The sequence below is a fragment of the Myripristis murdjan genome, chromosome 11 (assembly GCF_902150065.1).
Source record: "Myripristis murdjan chromosome 11, fMyrMur1.1, whole genome shotgun sequence".
Lineage (NCBI taxonomy): Eukaryota > Metazoa > Chordata > Actinopteri > Holocentriformes > Holocentridae > Myripristis > Myripristis murdjan.
Genome location: NC_043990.1, coordinates 6,000,164 through 6,027,672, shown reverse-complemented (window position 1 = coordinate 6,027,672; position 27,509 = coordinate 6,000,164). Strand labels below are relative to the sequence as shown.

General features: G+C 40.7%; 1 protein-coding gene across 8 annotated transcripts in view; it reads right to left on the bottom strand.

Annotated features, from left to right (window-relative positions):
* Window positions 1-21,552, bottom strand: part of LOC115368062 (major histocompatibility complex class I-related gene protein-like) — a 141,002-nt gene extending 119,450 nt beyond the window's left edge. For 3 of the 8 annotated variants that reach the window (XM_030064033.1, XM_030064032.1, XM_030064031.1), the window contains exons 1-2: window positions 21,404-21,550; window positions 18,065-18,331 (exon numbers count right to left, since the gene is read on the bottom strand). In XM_030064033.1, the coding sequence (XP_029919893.1) occupies window positions 18,065-18,331; window positions 21,404-21,452 (316 nt within the window). In that variant the 5' untranslated portion in view covers window positions 21,453-21,550. Of the gene's footprint in view, window positions 1-10,943; window positions 11,146-11,455; window positions 11,517-11,672; window positions 11,691-11,959; window positions 12,074-12,563; window positions 12,894-13,128; window positions 13,408-18,064; window positions 18,332-20,383; window positions 20,517-21,403 lie in introns of those variants that run through there. The other 5 variants (XM_030064025.1, XM_030064027.1, XM_030064026.1 and 2 more) reach the window with 5 other exon arrangements.
* Window positions 21,553-27,509: the final 5,957 nt, after the last annotated feature.

Genomic DNA, 27,509 nt, shown 5'->3' with positions numbered 1-27,509 from the left:
CCTCCAACTAAAACATGCATATATAGTTTAAGATGTTGTGCATCCCTGGGAACAATCACTTTGGATCTTATATAAACTGTTTGAGAAATACAGCTTTCGAAAAAAAAAAGTGGTTTTGTGGCACAACTTGCCCCCAGTGCGGGGTAAATTGTGCCATTAGAGAGAATACACTGGGGTAAATTGTGCCATTGATAATTGAAGTAAAACAGATCATTTTAATCTCACAAATGATAATGCTATATAAAAGCAAAACAAATTCAATACAAAATTATTTATTTAACGTTTATTTATTATTTTAACAAGATCACAGGCCACTTTTCTATAACAAGGCCTAACACCACATGAACACATATCCAGAACAAAATAAAAATTCAAAAATGAGCACCTGCAAATCATCTGAATCTGAATCTGGATAGTTTTAGTGATCAAAGGTAAGAAGACAACATACAATAACAATAAAATACAATAAAGTAATATATAGTATATAATCACAAGCTGTGTACTGGCACAACTTACCCCAAGGCCCTTTGGCACAAATTACCCCAAGCTCACCATTTTGAAAAAAATGCATCCCCCAGCTGTTTTGAGCTAACATCATGCTAACTGTATAGACTCATGGTGTAGCTTACTAAAGTACTAAAACCTGTGTGAACTGTTTTCAAAGTTTTCTATAATTGTTCAAACACAGCAATCAAAAAACCTTGATCATGGAAATTTTACTTTGGAGGGCAAAAAAATGTTTTTTGAACTGAAATGTGCTTTCCTCTCAAGCCATGTGTCTCCCTTCTTTGCAGGATGAGTGAAATGGATGCCTCTTCAAAAATATGTGGTCACATGACCAACTTCTTCTATGGTTTTCTAGATAACAGGGGTGGCACTACTTGCCCCTTGGCACAAATTACCCCACTCTCCCCTACTGCCCGCCATATTTCAGTTACTGATGTTACCACACTCAGTCCTCCACAATATTTCCTCCAACATTCCTTTTTAGCTGACTTAATCACCCTTCGTGCTTTTGCCCTTAATCTTTTATATTCAATAGCTCTATTTTCTGTTGGATATTTCCTTAGTGCTCGATATGCACAATTTCGATTTCTCACAGCTTTGGTAAACTCACTATTCCACCATGGTACACTGATTTTCCTTTTTGACATTTCCTTATTGGAATACTTTTACTTGTACTATTCATGATCATTTCACACAGACTGTTATTCCACTCATCAAGTGATCCTTCACCTTTCACCCTTACAATGGCTTCATTGCAATTATCCCTGAACAATTCCCAATCTGCTTTATGGTACTGAACTTTTCTGCTTCTCTACTTGTAAGGACTTGCCGAATCTCAACAGAATCGGAAAATGATCACTGCCCATTGTATAGCAGTCCAAGGAGTCCCATTCTCCAATTCTTGCCAAATCTCCAGTTACTAATGCTAGGTCTATGTGAGATAGATTTCCTGTCCTAACATAAAACCTTGTGGGTCTACTATCATTTAAACAAATTAACTCCCACCTGTCCATGAGTTCTTCCACTGTATAACCATTATTATCTTTGGCTGAACTGCCCCATAAAGGATTGTGTGCATTAAAATCCCCCACCCAGATAACTGGGGTCCCTACCTGCTCCATAATGCTCTCTAATTCAGTAACATTTAGCTGTTTACAAGGGTTATAGAAGTTAACAATGTATACCCAGCTGTGTTGCCCCCATACCCTGATGGCCACACATTCTAAGGTAAGACTTTAATGCAATTGCAGATTAGATGGAATAAATGTTGCACACCCCCCTCCTGATTTCTCATGTCTGTCAAATCTGACACTTTCATACTCTGGAATCACATAATCAAGCTGTGGTTTAAGCCAGGTTTCCTGGACGCATATTATCGCTGGGAGACTCTTAAATTCATCTACAAATCTTTTAAATTCTTGGCCATTTGCTATTAGACTCCGTGCATTCCATTGTAGGATAAAAGGCATTAATAATTCAACAATCATCTTCAAAAGCGTCTTCCATACCTTCCTCACTTCTATCTGTACACCTTCTTTCTCTCCTTCCCCTCTCATACTGCTCTGCCCTCTGCCCTCATGTGGTTGTGCAGCTCTTCTGGGCCTAGATATTTCTCCTCCAGGAATCTCTCTCCAGCTTCCACCACCACCCTGATGATATCAGATCTCCTTGTTTGACCCCTAACAGCCAATAACACATCAACCATGAAAGCAAAACGTGACTGGGTTCCCACCATTTGTCCTCTTGCCTCCCGACCAGGCGGCATCACAGAGTGTGCAGCAGCTGCCACATGTCTACCAGGTTCCCCTGCTCCCCCCACCTTCTTCACTGCTTCTGCATATGAAAATTTGCCTTCAATTTTCACTTTCTCTATTTCAGCAGCCCTTAAATGGTGTTTGCACCCTCTGAAGGAGGACATACGGTTTCCCCCACAGTTACAACATTTAACATCCACACTTTGACATTGTTTAAATTCATGATTGCCTCCACATTTCCCACATCTTTGGCTTCCTCTGGAGGCTGCTGCCACATGCCCAAAGCGCTGGCATTTGAAGCAGCGCAGAGGGGGGTCGCACATATTGCCTTACTGGATAACTCATGTACCCCAAACTCATTCTAGCTGGCACAGTGTCTCCCCTAAAGGTTATCAATACTGCTGTGCCAGATTCCTTGAGCCGATGAACTTCTTCAGCCTCAGCTCCTTTCAACTCTTTTAGTAAGGCACTCTCTGATACCTCAAAGCTTACATAAATCTCTCCTTTGGCTTTTTGAGCCTGGCCAGGTATGAAACACTCAATAGGCCTTTCTAGCAGCTGACAAACCTTCATGGCATTTTGCCTCTGAGCATCACTTTTACAAACCACAAGTACAGTATGTTACCATTCCACAGCATTTTCACATTCAGCAAACCTTTTCCCATTTTATTTTTTAGCTCATTCGATAGCCTGAGAGGGTTCAAGGCCTTGTCACTTCTATCCTTGAATTTAATGATAAACTTAAATACAGCACTGTCATCCATTTTCGACACTTTCCTTATGTCTAGAGAATCTTCACTCTCACTACCATTGGCGGACCTGTCTCTTTTCTGGGCTTTATCGGTGCTTTTACTGCCACTCTTCTTCATTTCTTTTTGGCTACCTCCTGGAGGCATAGCAGCCTAGCTCACCCCAGTGGGGAAGCCTGCCAGCTGTTCTCAAGGTCCGTAATCCAAGCTCGTTATCCTTGAACCATGGGCTTCAGCCAAAGCATGGGCTTCAGCCAAATCAACACCTGTTCTCTCTGTCCATCCTCAGTAGATAATTACATCCACGCCCTTTGGCACTGCCCACCTATCCATAACTTCTGGTCGGAGGTCACGAACAGGCTATCAGAGATGCTCAGCCTCAGCATCCCCACAAGCCCAACCATAGCATTACTTGGTGACCTCTCTTCATTACACATACCCAAACAGCACAAATCATTTGTACTAATATCATTAACCATTGCCAAGAAAACCATATTACTGAACTGGAAAGACAGAACAAAGGTATCCATATCCCACTGGCTCAATCTCCTAACAGATCATTCAAACCTGGAAAAACTCACTGCTACTTTGAAAAATGACATCACATCCTATGAAAACACTTGGTCCCCCTTCCTACAATACATTCAGAGCTGATTCCTCTCACAATTCTCAACTCTCTCTCAACCTCCGACTGCTCACTTGTCTATTTGTTTTATTTATTTGCTTATTAATTTGTTTGTTTATTTATTTATTTATTTGTTTATTTATTAACTTGTTCACAATTACATATCAATCTCTGTTTTCGCCCATTCTTGATCTTCCTCCATATCTCTACCATGACATAAAATGCATAGGTATTTGGGTGTGAATAATTAAATATACAGGTGGCGGGAGGGGGGCTGGGGCTGAACTGGGTAGGTTGGGGGGGTGGGTGTCGGCTCCCCGCCTGGCTCTCTAGTGGTGTGCACCCCCAGTGGGGAGCGGGCAAGGGCAGGACCTCGTGAGACCCACATCCCTCCATCCCAAAAATAAAACGAAGATTTACGGATAAGCGTACAGACAAACAAAAATCTCACTCCTCGGGGGACAGACCTCCTCTGGAAACAGTCTGGGGGTTGTCCAGGGTAGGACGAGATAGAAGAACTGGCCAAATAATAAAAGAATAAAAATACATAAATAAATAAATAAATAAAAATTTAAAATAAAAATCATGTGTGTGTATATATATATATATATAGAGAGAGAGAGAGAGAGAGAGAGAGAGAGAGAGAGAGAGAGATAGATATATATATGGACATGTATGTATTTTTTATTTTTTTTTTTATAATATAGAATATAAAATGAGGATGGATGGGATGTGGAGATCCTGCTAAGCCGCCCTGCCCCCCCCCCCCCCCCCCCCCCCCCCCCCCCCCCCCCTCTGTGGCCTTTGGCTGCGCTGCTGGGGGCTGGGGGGGGGGTCCTCTACCTGCCTCAGCACTGTCCCGGTTTGGTCCTGCCCCCCCTCTCGCCCCATGGATATTGTATAGATGTGCGTTTTATATCATAGAAATATACATTATTAAGTACTTCCATTTTTATTATTATTAATATCACACATACATACATGTGCATGAGACTGTAAAATCTCTTTCTTTCCTGTATTGTTTCGTTTTATTATCATTGTTAATATTACTATTTGTATACCTATTTATTCATCTACTGTCCTTTGTGGTTTTGTTGCTGAAATATACTTATCACTATTATATATAAACTAGTATCGCTATTAGTACTATTATTACTAATATTATAATTACTAATCAGTATTATTAATCAATATTATTGTTAGTACTATTTTATTGTGGTTAATATTATTATTATCAATATTATTATCGGTAACACTCTTTTATTAATACATACAAGGGCATCTCATTTAACCATCCGAATACATACACACATACACACACACACAGACACACGCACACACACATCACAACAGAAGCGATCATGTACTGTTATTTATTATCTCTTTCTGTTTTTGTTGTTGGTTCTTGTTTGTTTATTTGTTTGTTTTTTTTGTTTTTGTTGTTTGTTTGTTTGTTTGTTTTTTTTCTTTTTGTTTCTTTTAAAACTGTGTATCTGTCAACACTATGTCATGTATGTCTAGTTATGTCAATGTCAGCCATGTTAACTGTCAAAATAAAAAAAAAAAAAAAAAAAAAAAAAAAAAATCCTTGAACCAGAAAGAAGTCAGAAACCACAAACCAGACCCAGTTTTAGTTCAGCAAGTAGTCTTTGAATATCCCTCCAACTGCCCGTCTGCTTCCGACTTCCCACACTAGTCTCTCCCCCCTTCCAGCACACAGTCTTAGGGCGTTTTCACACCTGAAAGTCCGAACCAAGGTCCGAACCAAACTCCGTGTTTCTGTTACATTGTAACACATTTGGTCCGGTTGGTTTGGTTTCACACTGCAAATGGAGTAACGGACTTTACAAGACAAACATACAGGGGAAAGTTATTCTTCTCATTAGAGGACGCATCAACTCCCCATGCACTTCCGCGGCTCATTTTGCTTTGGTTACGCTGAGTTGTTGGGCTGGCCGGCATCTGACATCAGTATTACTTCCTGTTTACACAAAATGAATGGAGCAAGCCAGAGCCGGCTTTGGACATAGGCGGTATAGGCATTTGCCTAGGGCGCCATCTGTTGGAGGGGCGCCGCTAGCGGCCGAAGGGGCGCCGGCAGCGGTTGTTTACCGGAGGGATACCCGCAGGATTTTATCGGCGTCATAGGTAGAGTCGTCGGCGACATTAGTAAAGCCGGCACTGGAGCGAGCCATCTTTTTCCCGTTCTAATATTTTTGTTGGTATATTGCTACCAGCAGCACCAAGTTAATGAGCAATACATCAGAGTAACTGCTATTCACAAGATGAGCCTCCTCATCATGCGAAAACTTTATCGAGAGGAGGAGAAAACGGCATACAGTCCTGCGAGTTATGGCAATGTGTATTCCAGAGAGAAGGTGAGTGTGGGAATATTTTTTAAAGAGATGAGCTGTCAGTGGTGATGTATTAACTTGTCTTTATAGTGCTATACATTTTACCGTGCGACACTTTTCATTCAGCATAATAACGGACACGAGTCGACTAACGTTGCGCCTTGCGTGTCACAGCAACGTTTAAGGTTAGCAGCTAAAGTTAGCATGCCGTTACTTCCTGTGTTTGGTCCAGTGTTTGGTCCGCTGAGCTTTCACACTGCATACGAACCGCACCAGGGTTCACTTGGAACCGAACCGAGACCTACGTTTTCTGGCGGACCAGAGTTCGCTTGTTTGGTCCGCACCAGAGTCCGGATGCGTGTTCGCACCTGCCCAAACGAACCGGACTATCCGAGGAAACGAACTCTGCTCCGTTTAAAGCGGACCAAACAGCTCTGGTGTGAAAGCGACCTTAATCTGACAGCAATCTGATAATAATCTGACTGATCTCTGCAGGGAAACTCTCTCTTCACTTCCCGCCTCCACAGCAAGGTCAGAGGTCAGGCTCAGCTGCACAACCAAGGATGTAACATCACAGAGGAATCAGCAGTGTCACAGCGCCACCTCTGGACAGATGATGTATTTCACCTCTGAGCGTTTTTAAATTCTCATCCAGGTTTTGAGCAGGTTCATGACAACAAAGACAGTCCATGTGGAGACACAAAACAGTTCAGTTCATGTCTCTTACAGCCCAGGCTGATGCCTCAGTGTGTGACATGATGTAGGAGATGAAGTCAGATACAAGAGCAGCTCAGGTTTATGCTGTTCAATACTGTATCTGTGTAAGTTGTAAAAAGTTAAGCTCCTACACCGCTCTCTGACCTCTTTCCTTCTCCTCCTCAACATGTCAGTCAGCTGACCTGCCTCCTTGTTCTAGTGTCTTGTTTTTTTTTTTTTTTTTGTCCTATCAAATGTTTTGTTGCTCTGACAGATGTTACAGTCTGATGAAAACACCATCAGGCTGCACAGGTGTGTCTGCTTGCTGTAGCTGGCAGGGTGTCACTATATGTTTGTTATAATGCTAATTAACACACATTTTAATCATTTATTTACGCCCACATTAGTAACAATATATACAAGGACATAAGTACTGAGGGCACAGACTTAAGATACACAGGCACATGATGGACAGTGTTTTTTGCCTATAAAGCAGATCAGTCACGGGTACAGGTAACAGCGTCTCTGCCATATATGGCGGCTGCAAATAATCGCAGACACAGAACAGTACTTGGAGAGCCTTTTAGCTTTCTTCTTGGGCATCCCAAGTAAACACAGACCTCTGACAACCAATCTGTGAACATGTCCAAGGCTGCCAAAAATGAAAACGAGTAGCCTACACCTGTAGCCGAGCTCTGAGATGGTATTTATCATCGGTTGGTATTTTATGACCTTCGTCATAAAGGCCTCCTCTAGGCTTGAATCAAAGGTGATTGCTATCTCTAATAGAAACACTTTTCTGGACTCCTCATCAACAATGACAACATCTGGTGTATTAGCAGACAGTTGTGAAAGGCTATGTTGGTCATTACAGAGATGGAACATGGATGCATTGACACGGGTATGTGTGTACATTTTCACTGAAACTGTGACGTGTTGTGATATGTCTTTACGATAAGATTCACTATTCTATCGTGACGTGCTATGTACATTCCTCTGTAAGCATGGCAGCCATTCAAAATATGTGACATGGTTTCGGTGACCTGATCTGTGGTGTGGTACAAGCAATGAGGAGCCTGAGTGGAGGAAAACCAGATAGAGAGGTTGAGTCTTGTCGGAAGAACCTGTAATCTGCTTTTAACTGTGAATATGACAATATCATCGAGTGCGGTGTTCTTGAGAAAAGAGTGAGAAACAGAGTGGTCAGCTGTGGGAAGGCATGCCAGCTTTCCCTGAAGTTTCAGTCCAGTCCAGTGTTGTTGCTGAAGATGTTGATGAAAGTCCATGAGACTGCGCCTAGCCCCCTTAGATGTAAAGCCCAACACACACCGGCAGCGTAGCGTCGCGGTGCGTCAGGTGACGCGCGTCACCTGACGCACCCAACACAAACTGGAAGCGTCGCGCTGTAGAACGTCAATCGGTGTTAACTGGGGAAAAAAACTACATACCACGGAAAAAAGACAAATCAACCAGCATTGTCTGACAGGCTACCATAACTTAATATCCAGTGATGGGCAGTAGCTTATTGATCAAGTAGTGCAGTAGTTTCAGTTATGTTTAAAATGGAAAACCAGGAAAAAACGGTGCATATAACGGACATGTTTACCGCAATATATCCTTCAAATCAGTAGAGCGCTTATTTGTAAAGTTAACTAGATCTGTTTGACTGACAGTTTTATTAAAATACAGGAAAGAGCCACCGAAGTAGAGAAGAAGAGCAGCTACGGAAGCTGGGATGGACGTCCGCAAGGGAAAAAATACGCTTTTTCAGGCGCGTCGACGCTGGAAATAGGACCGTGGCGTAAAAGGTAGCGGCGCGGCGCGTCAATGCGCGTCTAGCCGCCGCCGGTGTGCGGACACACATAGAAAATAATGGGGGCGGCTGTTTGACGCGCGTCGGACGCCGCCGGTGTGTGTTGGGCTTTAGCAGGTGGCTCCATCCAGCAAAAGGGGCTGTTGCCCTGACCTGGGTGAGAGGGTCAGATATACAGTCCTCTGAGACCTGGACAGTCCCAGAGTCAGACCGCACCCACTCCAGGGACACCCCGGTTCGGACACAGAGGTCGTTCAAAACCGTCCAGTGTGACCAGACTCTGAAGCCAGTGGAATGGGTGTCCAGTTTCCCGCTGGCTTTCCTCTTGAACCCGAGGAAGTGTGGCTCTGTCCCCGTGGCCACTGGAACCTTCCTTCTCCTCATGTCCAGGAACAGGGAGGAACGGGCCAGCCTCCTGACGTCCTCGTCATCATTGTTGAGCATCCTGAAAAGATAGGAAATTCTCATGCTGTTATAGATCCACTCTACATTGGGGGCCCCGAGCCCTCCTTCCCACTGAGGGTGAAAGATGATGTCGCGGGTGCTGTGTGAATTGAGTCCAAGCCAGCTGCGCACCAGGCTCACTGTCTTGTTGTTCATTTCACAGTACATTCCGGGGGATGTGAACATTAGAGAAGAGATGCTGAACCTTTGACAGGGCTACCTGCCTGATGGCTTCTAACTTCATGGTTAGGGGCAGTGGACAGTTGTCTATCAGGTCCAGCCTGGATGTGAACTCTGTCAAGATGTTGTTGACTTGCTCCTTCCACTCTCCTCCGATGTTAAACTGATGTCCAAGATATGTGTATGTTTCATGACACACACACACACACACACACACACACACACACACACACACGGTCACAAAACAGTCAACGTGCCTGATTTTTCTCCTTTAGCCTGAAGAGCTGGCAGACTGTGTTTATCCTCAGTTTTGTCTCATATCCTCAGGATGACTTTCCTTCAGTGTAAAGTTCAGTCCAGCCTCTTATTCTGCGCCTCCAGAAAGTTGCACCTCTGAAAACAAGAGTCATTGAAGGTGCTCTGGACCATGAAATTCACTTGTCTGCCAGCTTTATCAAGAATCATATCAAAAATTTAAAATAATAATAATAATAATAATAATAATAATTTATGAATACTAAACCCTCACTGAATTTCAAAATAAAGTTATATCACAAAATATTTTAAAACTTTGAAAAGGTTAATTTACTTTCTTTTTGCCTGTAGAGTCTAATCCTAAATTTAATTCAGTGTGCTTTACTGGCACCAGGACAGAGATCACAGTTTGTATGTCTGTTTTTGTGTGTGTGTGTGTCCAAACATTGTATATCTGCCAGTATTTACAACACTTTAACAGTCCAATTTAAACTTGCATTTTTCTCCTCTGGTCAAAATATGAAGGACAAAAGTTGGCTGGGAAATTTTGGTGTTACTTTAAAGTTGGTGGAGAAACATTTTTGATTATCCTCCTAAATATACACAAGAGAAATAACAAAAGATTATTATAATCTGTGATTTTGGTTTAGCAAATTTGTGTGTATTCATCGTCACACCACAGGGTCGCTTTGGTTTTAACAGACCCTTGCTATATATCTACATCTATCTGTCTATCTAAATTGTTGTGTTACCGTTACATGAATACATGAAGCATATTTTATTCTTAAACTATGATGCAAAAATAAAGAAACAAATATTTCAGAAATATTTTATTAAATCATCAAACCCATATTCTGTACATACTGCACTCACAAAACCTCTCTCCACACACACACACACACACACACACACACACACACACACACACACACACACACACACACACACACACACACACACACACACACACACCAAACTGGAATGTGGTAAAACAAATCAAATCCCAAATGACCGAGACCAAATCAGAGCCACAGAATAAAGCAGTCAAATAAAAGATAAAAGCAGCTCCAGAAAAACAAGAGCAAAGTGTAACGCTGTGCAAGGAAATACAGTTTAAAAAACTGGATTCAAATTCATCTTTACTCATTTTAACAACTATACACAACACATGATGAGTCTTGCTCACTGAACAACAGAAACCGCTTCACCAGATTAAAAAAACATACAAACTTAGACTTCATTAAAGTAAAGGGATGTAGTTTTCTGAAATTATTAGAGCATTACAGCTGTTGCCCTCGACCTGCCTGATCATATCATTGTGTGAAGATTTTGTGAAACCAACAATAGTTATCCCATAATGAAGTATTTAAAAAAGTGATATTTGATTTTGTCCATATTGCCCAGCTCTACTCTGCTGATGTTACTGATACAGATTTATATGTACAGTCATATTTCTGCCAACTCAGACTGTGTCTCATTTAAGGAAGAAAATCTGCATTAGACAGTAATCACACTATAGTCCAGAGACAAGGACAGAGCCTGAATACGAAACATTTTCTTTTCTTCTTTTGGCCAGTGGATCAAAGCAATTTTAACTAATTTGTTTTGTCCTAAAACTTTCTCAAATTTCATTTTTCAATGAAACAAGTTTAGTTAATGTGCATTTTTGAATCAAATAGCGCACATGTTCTCTAAGGAAGAAAAATAGTTTTTGATGCCTTGATGACTTCCTGGAATCCACCATCTGTCTTATCTTCACTGATTCTCCCTGTCAGGACAGAGGAACAGACAGGCTTGGTATAATATTCATATTCATCTGTTTGCTTTCAGTTATCATGAGATATTAGGATCTGTGTCTGAAGCGGTGATGCAATCTGCTTTTTCCACATAAACAGGATAAAAACTTTGGTCATGACCGCTGTTTGAATTTGAAATATGAACTTCATGTGATCCACCAGTCTGAAGTGTGTTTTCACACCACAGGAATCCATTATTTAGGGAAGAAAGAAAGACTATATTCTTATATATCTGTGAATGAGCTGCCAGTTCAGGAGTCTGGTACATGATGAGGTACTCACTGTGCTCACTTAAGAGGTGCAGCTTCGACAGATGAAGCCGAACCGTCCGAACCGTCTGAAGCTACAAACACAACACAAAGTCAGATGATTTAATTTGAAATGAACAAAGTGAGGAACAGAACTGGTCATGAATTGAATGCTTACTGCTGAGTGATTATGAGTGTCTGTCCTTCTGATTAAAAAAAAAAACTATCGGTCACTAGAGCAGAATACTTACTTTTCGCTCTTTGAAACCCTGAAATACAAAGAAGAAATTACAGTATTAGACAATTATGAACAATTTAAAATTTATATTTAAACAGAAGCACATTCACTATTGTGTGCATCAATATTACTAGATATGACAAATGCATTCTGAAGATTTACATTTCATGGAGTATGCATTACCACACACAAAATAGGTGGTAGGAGGTTACAGAACACAAACAGTACTCAAAGTGTCACAGGCAGGTGTGTTAACAATTAAAAACTGAATTGTGTTAAAGAAAGAAACTCTTCTCTCACCATTATTTCTCTTTTTCCAGATCATGACTCCAGCGATGCAGATCGCCAGGACCAGCAGGCCAACAACAACTCCAACAACAACACCAGTGGGAACCTCTGAGGGAGAATCTGGAGCTAAAATCAGATCAGATTATGTTTATTTGTTAGTATTTCAAGTTTAGAGAGGATGTCATATGAAAAGGAGATGTTGAATGTGTTTTAGTGAGCTGACCAACACTTGTGGTTACCTTTACTGCTGTCAAAGTTAAAAACTGTCTGGTTGTCTGAACGGTTTCATTGTAAAAAAAAAAAAAAAAAAAAAAAAAGATATGACCCAAATTTGTCCCCACAGAGAAATAAACTATGCCACCATGAAGGAACATATATGAACCATATACAGTCCATAGAAACGGCAGTGCATGAGAAAACATACACATATGTAAATTATTTTTAAAAGCCAGAGAAAGTAAAAACATCAACATGACTAATAAAATCTCAATTGCCCTGGACGACTGAATTAAACTAAATGACAACAAAATGATAAAGAGAGAAATAATCCAGCAGAGAACAATCAAAAGAAAACTCATGAACTACAAGTCAAGTAGACTAGACGTGTCTTTCCCACCTCCATCACGTTTGATCTCAGTCCTGCCCCAGTTGGTCTTGATCACTTTTGGGTCCAGTTTGGTGACGATGTCCTTCTCGACACCAGAGAGCTGAAACACACAGCTGTACCTCCCCCAGTCTTCAGCTTTGACTGATGAAACGTGCAGGTCAACGCTCTTCTGGAAGGTTCCATCGTGGTTGTGGAGGATCTCTCCGTGGTCCACGTCCTCATGAACCTCCTCTCCGTCTCTCATCCAGGACAACATGATTTTGTTGGGGTAGAAACCTGAAGCGTGGCAGGTCACTGGAGAGGAGGGAGTCTTCTGGAGGAGAGACACCGAGGGAAGCTCTGGAGAGAGAGAGAGAGAGAGAGAGAGAGAGAGAAAGAGAGAGAGAGAGACAGAGGGAGGGGGAGAGCAATAATAGAAGGGAGAAAGTGGAAGATGGAAAAAAAAGGAGAAACAGATTAAACAGAGAGATAGAGAGGAAGAAACAAAAAAATGTAATGTTACTGCATATTAAAAACAGAAGAGGCATATGAACATAGTTGTGACCATCACACACATCAGGTCAGGTGAGTCTACCTTTTCTCAGCAGAGTGCTCCTCCCATAGTCCACATACTTCTTCAGCCAATCAACGCAAATCTGGGTGAGGTAGTGCTTCCTGCCCTCAGTTTCACCTGGCAGTCCGTTCCACTTGTGTTTGGTGATGACAGCCTGTGGTGTTGGAGCGATCCATGTCTTTGTCTCCAGGTCAAAAACTATAAAATCTTCTCCATCATAACCATACTGATTAAAACCATTAGTGGCTCCAGTCTCATCGTCCCATTCACAGCCGTACATCACCTGGTAGGTGTGAACACCTGAGAGAGAGACAGACAGTCTGCAGTAAACCAGAGTGAGATCTGTTGAAGGAGGCAGCTTCATGTGTGTGCAGGAACACACACATACACAGCGCACACACACAGCGCTTGCACGTGCGCACGCACGCACGCACGCACACACACACACACACACACACAGTATGATCTAATCTAATGGAGATTAACTGATATAATCGTTGTTGATTATTATGGGACAGACAGAGACACTGACTCGGAAAATTAGTTTAACATCCAGTAGTCTCAGTATTAGCATACGTGTGTGTGTGTGTGTGTGTGTGTGTGTGTGTGTGTGTGTTGAGTGTGTGTTTCAGTCAGGTGTGTGAAGCAATAAAAGTTCAATATCAAAAAGCTGAAACTGTGAAAAAAAAACATTTTTGATGGACGAAGGCTGGCCTGTGTGTGTGTGTGTGTGTGTGCATGCACTACATCTCGGTCAGCTGATCTTAACACTGACGTCTGAGTGAAAATGTGTTCAAACTGTTTTAATGACGTTACTGAACATCACAGGGAGTTAAAATATTAAAAAACAGAATCTGCAGAGCTTTGACTTTAAAGAGCTTTGTCCAGAGTTTATACTCAACACAAAAGGAAAAAGAAAAGTCAGTTCTGTTTTATTTCCAGTTTGGTGTGACCGTTTTGAAGGTCTAATCCAGCCACGGCTCTGTCTGAGGCGAGGTTTGGGCTCCACTCGTCACCACAGCTACACTAGAAGGGACAAAGCAGCCAACAGAGAGCCGACATGCTGAAGTCTGTCCACTGGCTCTGAAAAGTCAAAGGAAAACACCAAGCAGAGCTCACAGGGCTCCATGAGGCAGATGTTCACTGGGAACTGATGGAACTGAAGGTTTTTCAAATCACGTCCTGAAGAGGCACTTCACCTCCAAACTGTCCAAACCACAACTGAGCCGAGGAAAGAGCGGCCTGTGTCGGCTGCTGCTGGGACAAACACTAACACACACTGCTGTCAGAGCAGCACTGCTGTGACAAACACCACAGTCAGTCACATCATTGAAAACGTGTCAGAATGACTGAAAGTAAAACTCACAGGAAATGAGATTTGCTCTCAGCGCCTGAAAAGTGATGATGAAGTGGAAGAAAGTGAGTCGAGTGTCAGAGAGAAGAAGCCGAGTGGGATCCTGAGCAGGTTCAGGCTCAGTGAACACAGTCTGGACACAGGAAGGAGGGAGCAGAGGAAAAAAACTGTCTGCTAACAAACCAACCAACATGTGATGACTGGATGACAGCTGAGGGGGCGGAGCCAGAGGCCAACTTCCTCTTTCACTGTCAACTAGATACAAAATATAAGAACGACAAATTTTATTCTGTTTAAAAATACAAATCCTGAACAGGACCAGCTACCTGCTAACAGTTACATGAGCTGTGTGTGTGTGTGTGTGTGTGTGTGTGTGTGTCACTCCTGCCACTTCCTTTCACAATAAAAGCCCTGAACATGTCCACTGTGTGTTTTTGATCATTACAAACTCAATGAAAGAGCTTCTGTATTTATATCTATACTGATTTATTAGGGCTGATATGTTTTAAAAAATAATTTTATTGGGGATTATATGTTTTCATCCTAATTTTAATTTGAACAGAAAAACATATTAAAATGACGATAATGTGATTTTTTTTTTCTGGGATCTGTACCAGACAGACATGTTTTCTTACATCTGGGAAATCTGATTTGTAGTCCAAACTTTATTTACAACAATGTTTTGTCACACATTTGACCTTTAACACCAAACTGCAGCTCCTGTGATTTGGATATGACACTTGGCCATATTGTGATTTTGATCATGTTTTGATGAATTGTTCAGTGCTGATATTTATATGTATATAAAGTGTTATGTGCAGTAATGAGAGCCTTGCTGTTGTTTCTTCATGAAGAGCTGTCACTGCACACACACACACACACACACACACACACACACACACACACACGCGCGCGCTGACAAGTCGACACAGCCTCACTCACTGTTTGTTGTTTTAATGAAGAAATCACTGATTTTAATTATGTTTCATCTGTTTTTAGTTTGTTTAGAGTAAAACAAGAAAAATCTATTTTAAAAAAATCCAGATTAAAAATATTAATCAAGAAAAGTTTGTGTTTGTGTATGTGTGCGAAAAAGAATGTGAGTGTGTGTGTGTGTGATAGAGAGCAAGAGAGAAAGAAATTGTGATGACGTGTGTGTGTGTAAAAAAAAATGTGTGTGCATGAGAAAGAGAAAAAAAGAGAGGTGTGTGTAACAGAAACGGAGAGTGTGTGTTTCTAAGTAAATTTGTCTGAGAGGATTGTGTGTGTGTATGTGTGGTGTGTGTGTACGTGTGTGTGAGAGAGACAGAGAAAGAAAAATTGTGCGTGAGACAGAAAGTTAAAAGTTGTGTGACAAAATGTGTGTTTATGTGTGAGAGTGTGTGTGTGTCGGGGTGGGCGATATGAAAACAATCTTCTATCACGATATGGACCATTTTATATCACGATAACGACAGACCACGATATACCACGTTATAGTTTTTCATAGAATAACTTGAAAACGTACTCTACAACATCCTACTACAGAAACTGCTGACTTTTCTCACTTTATTTGGAAGTGACGTTAAACAAAACTGTCACAAATGAGACGGCTGCACAGGAGGGCAACAATATAAAATAAACAGAAGAGGCAGAGAGGAAGATCAACCACAGCCTCCACATTTTTGCACAAATGTACTGGAATCATTTTAAATAACTGGTATCAAAATCAAACGTAACTGGACAATTCCAAGAATAATCAAATTAAACAATTAAAGTGCACTTTTATGATGCTTTCTTGACAATGACAAGTGCACAAAGTAAACAACTGCAATAAAAAATATATATATATATATTTTAGTAGTACACCACTTCAAGTTTCTACAATCTGTAACTTATTTGTTTAACTTATTTGGACTTGGCGTTTTGTCCCGTGGATCGGCTGGTTCCATGAGCTCTCTGAAGACCGGCTTGTCAACCAGATCAATCAGGAGAGCTCCTTTACAGAGCAAACGCCTAACGCCATCACTGAGTTGTTTATGGCGTCGTGAATTTTTCTCACACGGTGTGCCTCGCGCTGAAGACCCCTGCAGCTTCTGTTGAGTGTAGCAGCGTTTCTTCACCCGACTTGGCCCGGCTGTTTCACTTCTTTCTTTGTTGACACACAACTTTTGAACGTGTGTGTGCTCCCTCTCGTGTTTCTTCTGCAGGCGACAGAAGAGGTTTGTTGTGTTGGCGTCAGGCGAGGGGACGGTCTTGTGGCACAGTTTGCACATCACGGTTTTCTGCTCCGTGTCAGAGGCCTTGAACCCAAAATGTAGCCAAACCACAGACGTACCCCCTCTTCTCGGTGTAAGTTTGATTTGGGCTCCTGGGGCTCTGTGGGTGTCGGCTGTGAGAATGATGCATTTTCTAAGCCTTCTTCCTCCTCCATGTTTTCATGTCTCTGCTTGCCCGTGTGTGTTGTTGTGTGTTGTGTTCTCGTGTGTGTTGTTGTGTGTTGTATTCCCGTGTGTGTTGTTGTGTGTTGTGTTCCCGTGTGTGTGTGGTACCACGTGAATAACGTAAAGCAGCGTAGTGTCGCAAAACCAGAAACGCAGAGTCCACAGAATGGTATCTTCTTTGCGAAAATAATTTTTTATTCTTGTTTGTGTCATAATCTGAGTGCATATTGGCGACCAGTGACAACAATAACACGTTCACATCAGCCGACACTGGGAAAATTAGCTTGAACTGATAAAATGAAACGACAGAAGAGAAATGACGCGAGACATTTTTCTATCATACCTACGATATATATCGTCATATCGCCCACCACTATGTGTGTGTGTGTGTGTGTGTGTGTGTTTTTGTATGTAAAATTACATGTCAGAGGATGATTTCTGTGTGTGAGAGAGAGAGAGATCAAAATTGTGTGACAAAATGTGTGTGTGTGTTTGTGTGTGTGTGTGTGTGAGTGGGAAACAGAGTTAAAAGTTGTGTGACAAAATGTGTGTTTGTTTAGATGTGTGAGAGAGAGAAATTGTGATGAAGGTGTGTGTGTGCGTATGTGTTTGTTTGTGTGTGTGTGTTTGTATGTGTGTGTGTGTGTGTTTGTATGTAAAATTACATGTCAGGATGATTTCTGTGTGTGTGAGAGAGAGAGACAACAGAGAGAGATCAAAAATGAGTGACAAAATGTGTGTGTGTGTTTGTGTGTGCGGGTGTGTGTATGAGTTTGTGTGTGTGTGTGTGTGTATGTGAGTGAGAAACAGAGTTAAAAGTTGTGACAAAATGTGTGTTTGTTTATATGTGTGTGTGTGCATGTGTGTTTGTATGTCTGTGTATGTGTGTGTCCGTGTGTGTGTGTGCGTGTGTGTGTGTTTGTGTGTGTGTGTGTGTGCGTGCGTGCGTGCGTGTGTTTGTATGTAAAATTACATGTCAGAGGATGTGTGTGTGTGTGAGAGAAAGAGAGAGAGAGAGAGAACAGAGAGAGATCAAAATTGTGTGACAAAATGTGTTTGTGTGTGTTGGTATGTGTGTGCGTGTGTGTGTGTGTGTGTGTGTGAAGCTCCATGTCTGTAACTTTACAACAATTTGTGATGAAAAAACATTTTATCAGCAGAAAGAGAAACGTAAACAAACCTCCAGTTTGGTTGAAGCGTTTCTTCACAGTCTCAATGTTGCCTTTGAAGACCTGCTGGGAGCCCTGAAGAATCTGAGTTTGTCTGTCCCAGTAACCAGCTTCATCAGCTGTGACCTTCTCCATCCAGTCCTGTTTGGGCTCATTTCTCTGTGTGTTGCTGTCATAATGATCAAATTCAACATCATCAACCAAACCAACAGAGACAAACTCTGGGAAGTTTGGAACTTGAGACGATCCCGTGTAGAAATACTTCAGGGAGTGAAGCACTGTGGGACAAACACAGAACAACTGTCACTCACATTTATCAATTTATCAACCAGAAACATTTGTCATCATAAAACACAACCAACTGCCTGAACAACAGAAAATATCATTTCTGTTCCACAACTACAGGCAAAAAACATCAAAACTGATACTGATATTGATATTCATGTTAAAGACAAACAACGACAATAACGACATATTAGTGTTTTGTGGACAATTTTCAATAATTTTGTTAAAAGCGCAGTCATTTTTCACACATTCTCAGATTTAAATGTGAAATACATGAAGTGTTATTTTTTTTTCCCCAACACAAAAAAAGTGTATTCCATTTTCAGAATATTTTTCTCCCTGAAATTTATGACCTATATAATTTTAATAAATAAATAAATAAAACAGATGATTCTGCCCTCAAAATTGATTTTATTTTCTTGATGTTGCAAATAATTTCAATCATAAACACATAATTTTTAAACCTGGATATTTCGAGATAAAGTGAAACTTTTCAAATGCTCTTCAATAATTCCAGGAGTTTTTTCATCCAAATCTGAAAATACCAATCATCAGTTCACTCTCTTTATATTAGCCTGAAATCTGAACCACTTCAGAGTATTGTTTAAAATATATGAATCACATTTTATTGGCAACAAATCTAAATATCAATCTTTATATCTAATAAATGGAAGTGATTATTTGTTCACAATTTTGTCTTATATTTATATTTATATTCATTAGAGACATACGTTGCTGTCCTGCATTGTTGATATTAAAAAAAAAGAAACTGTTGAAAAATCTGCTTCAGTGAAATGAAATGTAGCTCCTAAAAGGTAATGAGCCACTTCTCAGAAAAGGAGAATTTAGTTTCTTTTGTTTTCAGCTCCTTCTTTTTAATTATAAAATAAACTTCTCTTTGTTGCTCACTGTGTATGTCAATTTACAGTTTGTCCAGTTTATGTTGCTTACAGACAAAATACTTTTTTCTCTGTAAAGGATATGATTTAAAATGCTGAAGTGTAATATTTAAATCAAAAAGATTTTATGCTGAATGAGTCAAAACTTTATTAAAAATACTAAAAGTACGATGAAAGATTAAAATAAAACGATGTAATTAGTTACTTCCACCTTTAATATTATTTTTTAGTCACACTGACCATTATTCTTTATGTATTTCAGGTTTATTTGATATGGACAGATACACTGTGAGAGTAGCTCATCAGTGTGAGTGTCCTGGTGTTTATAGCAGATGTTAATTTACAGCGTCTGTCCCCTGAAGCGCTTCTGGGAAAGTCAAAGATTTACACATTAAAACAGTGAGCTACTAAAAAAGAAATCAGGAGGTGAACTGAGTCCAACAAGATACAAAAAACACATTTAGTGAAAACAGAAAACTGTAACAGGACACAGCTGAGCACAAAAAGAAAAGAAAAGAAAGAAAAAGCTAAAGATGAGAACAAGTTTGAGCAGATCAGCGTCAGATCAGTCAGTGTGAGCGCAGAGGGAAGGCGTTTGGCTTCAGCTGCAACATGAACACAGCGCCCTCACATGGCGCTCACTGGTACTGTTAAAAACTCAGGCTCTGTGTGCTGGTAACACACACACACACACACACACACACACACACACACACACACACACACACACACAGAGAGAGAGTCTGGAAACGCAAACTATTACAATAAGCTCAGTCACACGAATCGAAAGTATGACGATCTATAACTTTAAGAATTGACAGGATTTAGCTAATCATTCCTTTATTTTTATTATATTTTATCTGCTTCTTTAATGTCTCGTGTTTTCTCTCATTTCATTTTATGTCATTTTCCTAATTTCATATGGACTTGCGCAGCAGAAGTCAAATCTCCACTTGTGCACATTAAAGATCTTTTCTATTCGTTAGAGACTAAAATTCACACCCATTCCAGCCTGGATTCAACAAATATCTGAAATATTAAAATGTACGCGGTTTAGCCGACACAGGTCTTATCAAAGTCACATGTGAAGATCTACTAAAGCAACTTAATGTGAAATTAGAGGAGAAATTTTAAATGTGATCTTACCCGGAGATGCAACATGACAGAAGAGGAGCAACAAAATAAACTCCTTCATCTTGATTTGAGAAAGAAATAAATTTGACAAAAATCAATAAGTCTGAACGGTGAAACCTTCCTCTCAGCCCCGCTGGCCGCTTGTGTCTCGACTAGAGGACGCAGTCTGTCTAATGAGGCTCACGTCACAACTGGGCGGGACAAGAACCCGACTGGCCAATAGAAAAATCTGAAAGGCTGCAACGTCATTGGTTACTAGGCAGATTTGAAGAATTCAGGTTGTTAAGTGAAAGTAAAACTAAACTCTGGTAGAAAGAGAGACTGAAGCTCTAATATTTTAGTGACGCAGAGCCGCTTACAAAGAGAAAAACAGCACAACAGTCATTTATTTCTACATCAAAAACATTAACAGCAAAAACAGAAAGAGGGAAAAGCAGAAAACCAGAGGGAAGACAGAAGAAGTGATTTATAATCCAAAGAATGACCTTACAGATGAAAAAATTTTCACCAGGGAGAAATGTGTTGTTTTTTTTAAGAGCAAATTTTTAAAAATGTGTTTGTGATTAGAAAGACAGATTAGTGAGTTAGTTACTTGTACTGTTCATTGATTTATTTCCATTTTTCTTCCCTTAGAAACTGCACACAGCCACACACACTGGCAGGCACTCCCATGTATGTAGACTGTTTGAGAATAAAATCCTTCGACTAATCTCTAAAGTGCTGTCATTTCACTCCGTTTGACCAGGCAGGCTGCTGCTATAAAATAGAGATCCTTGTTCAGTGCTTTTCGGGGTTTTCCTACAGGCGCACGCACACGCACACACACTGACTGGTAAAGCAAAATATTATTCCAAGTTCAATGGTGTGACTCAAGAGTGTGATAGACTACGAATTAAAGCATCGACGGGGCATCGCAAAGTCTTATTCTGCTGGAATTCACCCTATTTCATTTTATTTTATTTTATTAACTTCTTCTCTGTCCTGTGTTTTATCTTATTTATTTTATGTCTTACTTATATCTGCTGATCTTACCTGGAGATGCGACATGACAGAAGAGGAGCAACAACATGAACTTCTTCATCTTGATTTGAGAAAGAAATAAATTTCCCAAAAATCAATGAGTCTGAACGGTGAAACCTTCCTCTCAGCCCCGCTGGCCGCTTGTGTCTCGACTAGAGGACGCAGTCTGTCTAATGAGCCTCACGTCACAACTGGGCGGGACAAGAACCCGACTGGCCAATAGAAAAATCTGAAAGGCTGCAACGTCATTGGTTACTAGGCAGATTTGAGGAATTCAGGTTGTTAAGCGAAAGTAAAACTAAACTCTGGTAGAAAGAGACTGAAGCTCTAATATTTTAGTGACGCAGAGCCGCTTACAGAGAGAAAAACAGCACAACAGTCATTTATTTCTACATCAAAAACATTAACAGCAAAAACAGAAAGAGGGAAAAGCAGAAAACCAGAGGGAAGACAGAAGAAGCGCCTTATAATCCAAAGAATGACTTTACAGATGAAAAAATTTTCACCAGGGAGAAATGTGTTTAAGAGCAGATTTTTAAAAATGTGTTTGTGATTAGAAAGACAGATTAGTGAGTTAGTTACTTGTACTGTTCATTTATTTATTTCCATTTTTCTTCCCTTAGAAACTGCACACACTCACACACACTGACAGGCACTCCCATGTATGTAGACTGTTCTCCTCACTTTGAGAATAAAATCCTTCAACTAATCTCTAAAGTGCTGTCATTTCACTCCGTTTGACCAGGCAGGCTGCTGCTATAAAATAGAGATCCTTGCTCTGTGCTTTTCGGGGTTTTCCTACACGCGCACACACACGCACACACACTGACTGGTAAAGCAAAATATTATTCTAAGTTCAATGATGTGACTCAAGAGTGTGATAGACTACGAATTAAAGCATCGACAGAGCATCGCAAAGCCTTATTCTGCTGGAATTCACCCTATTTTATTTTATTTTATTAACTTCTTCTCTGTCCTGTGTTTTATCTTATTTATTTTATGTCTTACTTATATCTGCTGATCTTACCTGGAGATGCGACATGACAGAAGAGGAGCAACAACATGAACTTCTTCATCTTGATCTGTTTAAGAAATACAATTCACAATATTTGATAAATCGTCTGGCTGATCAAACTTCCCCTCCGGTCTGCGTGTGTGTCAGGAAAGCAGAGGAAGCAGTCACAAATGGGCTGTACACGAACTGGCCAATAGAAATTCAGAAAAGGCTGATTTTTTGGGGGGTTACTAGGTAGAGTTGAAAAATTGAGGTTGTTGTGTAAAAATAAACTGGTAGAAAGAGAGACTGTAGCTCCATTTAATTCACACAGAGCTACTAAAACCAGAGTGAAGAGGTGACCTATAATCCAAAGAATGATCATATAGAGAAATGATAGATTTAAAAAGACAGTATACCTGGGAGAAATGTGAATTTATTAAGAGCACATATTATAAATGTGTTATTGTGATTGTAATGACTGATTAGTTACTGGTTGTTCGTTCCAGGTTTGATCCATTTCAAAGGTGAAATCTTTTGACTTCTCCTTTGATTTAGTTGAAACTGGAAGCTGAGATCATTTATCACAAATCTGCTGATGCCACATTTCTCAGTTTGTGTTGACAGTGTTCATGAGTATCCAGAGAGGCTGCTTGTATTTTCCTTCCAGCTGCTGAGTGTCAGTCGGAGCTGCAGCCTCTGTTCATGTCTCACTGAGAACAAAACACCAAAACACAGCAGCATCAGCATCAGTCCTGCTCTGGACCGGACTGGCTTTCGCTTTGAGCGCCTCACCATCAACACACGCTGCGTATCTGTTACAGCGTCAGTAAGGCCTTCAGCTCCAGACCTCAGGCTCTGATTTCAAACAATAAAAAAATTATCTTTGCACTGAAGAAACCACAATCCTGTATTTATTTACTCCCTCACTCCCTTTTCCACCCTATGTAGTGCCCTTCACAGTTCATCAGAACTCATCTTGGTACCTGCCTCACTTCCTTTACCTCGCTTCCTTTTCTCCCCTTTTTCATTGATAATTTGCTCTAGTTTGGACCCTCGTTTACCTGATTAAGTTCACCTGTTCACTCCTTATTTAAAGACTGCACTGCCTCCCTCGTTCACATGGTTGGTGTAACAGTTTGTTTTTCTATGCATATGTTGATAAAACTCAGGTCAGAGCATCAGGTCTTAGCAAATGGAAATAATATATGTTTATTTGCATACAGAGCTGGGAGGTGAGATCCAATCATGAGTGGACAGACGAGACGCATGAGGAGACGCTTTCCAGTGCCAGGGGTGAAGCCTTTGTGCACATCCTCATCATCCTCTGCACATCGACGATGGTTAATTTTGTTGGTTCTAACAGACACCGGGTGAACTGTGAGGAGTGGGATACCGTCTTCGTCCTCTCTCACTTGTCTGTCAGATTCACCAGAATGTGACGTGCAGTCTGAGGTGAAATGTGGAAGCATTGTGTGCACAGAGCCAAAGAACTGAGGCTGGAGTTGGAAAATGAAACTAAACTGGGGTAGAAAGGTTGCACTCATCCAGGCTCCGTACTTAAAAATAATTTATTTCCAGGTGAGTGAAGACAGTAGAAGTGACTTATAATCCAAAGAATGGCCATACAGCTTACAGTAAAGAAAAGCTAAGTAAGAGAACGAGGGAGAGATGAAGGAAAGTTTTATAGAGCAGCTTCTGTCAATGATTAAAATGACTGATTTTATTATCAGTTGTTAGTTCATTCCAGGTTTGATCCATTTCTACGGTCAAATCATTGACTGCTCATTTGATTTAGTTGAAACTGGAAGCTGACATCCTTTATCACAAGTTTCTCCCACAGGAAAAATACTACTTACCAGCAGTCAAAAGTTTACTGTTACAGAATTAATTAAAAGTAATAGGCTGGGGGGGTTGATGCAGGATGAGTATCTCTGTCAAGCTTTCTTGTCCAGAAGGGCGATTAGAGTTCAGCCATTTTTCTTAAGAAGCAGGTTCTAGTGTCTGGTTTCTTTTCCAGGGTAGAAAAGCGTCTGAATCGGCATTTAGATAAAATGGGACGCTAAAATGCCCAATTTAAAAATATACATTGTTATTTTGTTTTGTTTTCTTTTGTTTTGTTTTGTTAGGGATAGCAGCTCTTCACTGTCATGGAAACACAATATCAACTCCATCTATCAGTCTAGTCCTGTTGGAAATGATGTGAGGACGTTGCTGATGGTCCCAGAGTGATTTAAACACCTCTGCTGTGTTTATACCAATCATGACCAAGTTATAATAATTAGTATTTCCCATTATTTATAGATTTCATTTATGAATTTAGGCTCAAACTATCTCAGAGTGCACCAGATATTCATTTATTCCCGCTGCATTTCCACTGCTGAACCAAACTGAGGTTTGCTGACATTTATTCACTGTATCCATATTCATTTTTTAATCAGAGTTGGCCTGGTGTTGCAGCTTGGTGCTGTAAAAAGCATGGCAGTGAAAAACAAAGCTGACACTGCTGTGGAAAGTACCTTCAGTAAACACATGCGCACAGCAACTCCCCACATGCATGCAGACAGCTGAAAACACAGTCATCACGCCACACCCTTCCCTCTGAGATCACAAGGCCGCTGCCATTTTGTGTTTCCCTCTTCTGTGTTAAGATGGCAGGCGCGTGTCGCTCCTCCTGCCCGCTTGAGCTGGCACACACTGAGGCAAACTGTTGCTTTGTTTGTTTGTTTGTGTAAACATATAAGAAAATTTATATAAGATACAAAAGAAAGTGAACAGGAAAATGTGAGGGAGAATTGCCTAAAAACCCTCAAGCAGCTTGAAAAGAGGCATTCTCCAGGCAGCATATCACTGGAAGTAAACAAACACAAACTGTCATACCGATAATTTAAGAAAAGCAAAAGAAACATAATATAGCATAGCACTTTGACAACAATGCAGCCTATAAATACCCGTCTGTGTCACAAGTGTAATGAATTAAGTCATGGTCATAACACACTCACTATAATTAAAAGAGGCAGTATTCATAGAAAACCTTGTATGACTAAATATTGGTTGGATCCAGCTTAAACATATTTTGCACCCTTTAAGTAGACTAGAGCTACATGTGGAGTAATTATGAAATTGATAATTATGCACAAATATGTCATGAAAAAATGGGTGAGGGTTGTTTTTAAGGAGTTATAAACAAATAAAGCAGTGTGGACATGTTCACTTGATAAACACTGTCACTCTTTGCATCCTGGCAAATTTTCTGTTCATGACAAAGACAACAGAGACTTCTTCCCACTTCAGTCACTGAGTTCACACAAAGAAATTTAACATTAAATGAAATAATATTCCAAAAGCACTAATAACTTTTCTGTTGCAGTCATGAGGGACTGCCTGGAGACTCTCCCTGCATGCGCTGGACAAAAGACGATGCATGCACATTTTAGAAAAGTAGCCAAGCTTTTTTTGAAATTCAACATTTGATGTCGACTCTGATCCTTGTGTGTTGATTTAATTTGCTGTTGTGCATAATTTTATAAGAGCAGGAAGTAGCCTCTTCATATAGAAACCTGATTATCTGGCTGTTTTATCTAACGTGCAGGATCCACTGTGGTGAACTCAAACTGTGTTTCCCTGCTTCTGTGTGTCTGAGACAGATCACCAAACCACAGCAGACTGCAGACTGTACTGACAAAAGCACAGCAGATGAGATGAGATGTAGATGAGAATCAGTCGTTCACAGCAGCCTGACCCTCAGAGCAGTGTTACAGCGCCACACCTGGACACAGAGTGTAACTGTCCCTGAACTATTTCTGGGAAATCACATGATGACTCAGTCATTTTATGCTTGAGAGAGAGAGAGAAAGAGAGAGAGAGAGAGAGAGAGAGAGGAGAGAGAGAGAGGGAGAGAGAGAGAGAGAGAGATGGGGAGGGAGGGAGGGACAGAAACAGGGAGGGAGGGGGAGTTGGGCAGTGGCATGGTTTAGATCGAGAGATAAACGGCAGTATCACTGGCAAAATTTGGCGCACGCACACACACACACACACACACACACACACACACACACACACACACACACACACACACACACACACACACACACACACACACATACACGGACACACACACACACCCGGAAGACGACAGAGAGGGCAGAGTTTGTTGTTCATTTGTTTTTGTCAGACCACGGAAGTTTCTAGCAAACCCTGTTTTGTTGCATTCCTTCAGGCGTCAGAGGGAATATTTTCTGGAATGAGAAAACGAAAGATAAATCTGATTTATGTTCGTCTAAAACATCATGAAGAGAGGGAGAAAATTCTTCTTTAAATCTATAAGGACCTGCTCTCTGTGAAGGAAAACAGTCCATTTCATGACTGGGTTGTATGCACAGAATATAAGAAGCCTACATGCTGTGTATCTTTTTCATTAAAAAACAAAACAAAACAAAACAAAACAAAACAATATGGGTCAATAAAAAAGGAAATGTTCTTTATTAAAGAGGCCAGAAGCACAATAAACATTCTCTGATAAAAACCCATCATCCATCAAATACTGTCAGCAAGCCAAATCTTACCAAAACCAAACCTTGCCAAAGAATAATTGCTTCTTGGCTCAAATAATGACACAACCAAACTGAGGTCCACCGTCTCTGTGGCCTCCACAGTTTGGCTCTCGGGGCCCCTGCTGTCCATCTCCCTCACTGCAGCACAGACTCTCATGTAATATTGTGCTGTCACTCCAATCTGACCACAAAAGGCTTTTCAGATGGATGATAAATGTGTGGACATCTTCCCCTCCTGAACTATATTCATCAGCATCACTTCCTCTCCCTGCTCTGTGTCCTGGGGTGACCTCTGCTCCTCTGAGGGGCCCAGACAGGCTGGATGCCAATATGAAAGTCCTTTTGGCTTATATACCCTGATCCTGCATATAACCATAGGTCTGCTGTGAGAAGAATAATATGCTGAGAGAATAACTGCATTGTCACTTACATCTGAGCAAACATGTGATTATCGATAATCATTTTACTTTGAAATACGCATAGGAAGTCCTGATCTATTTTTGTAGCATTTTCAACAGACTGTACTGCTTGTAAAAGTGAAAGTAAAACGAGTACGGGAGTTTCAGGGGAA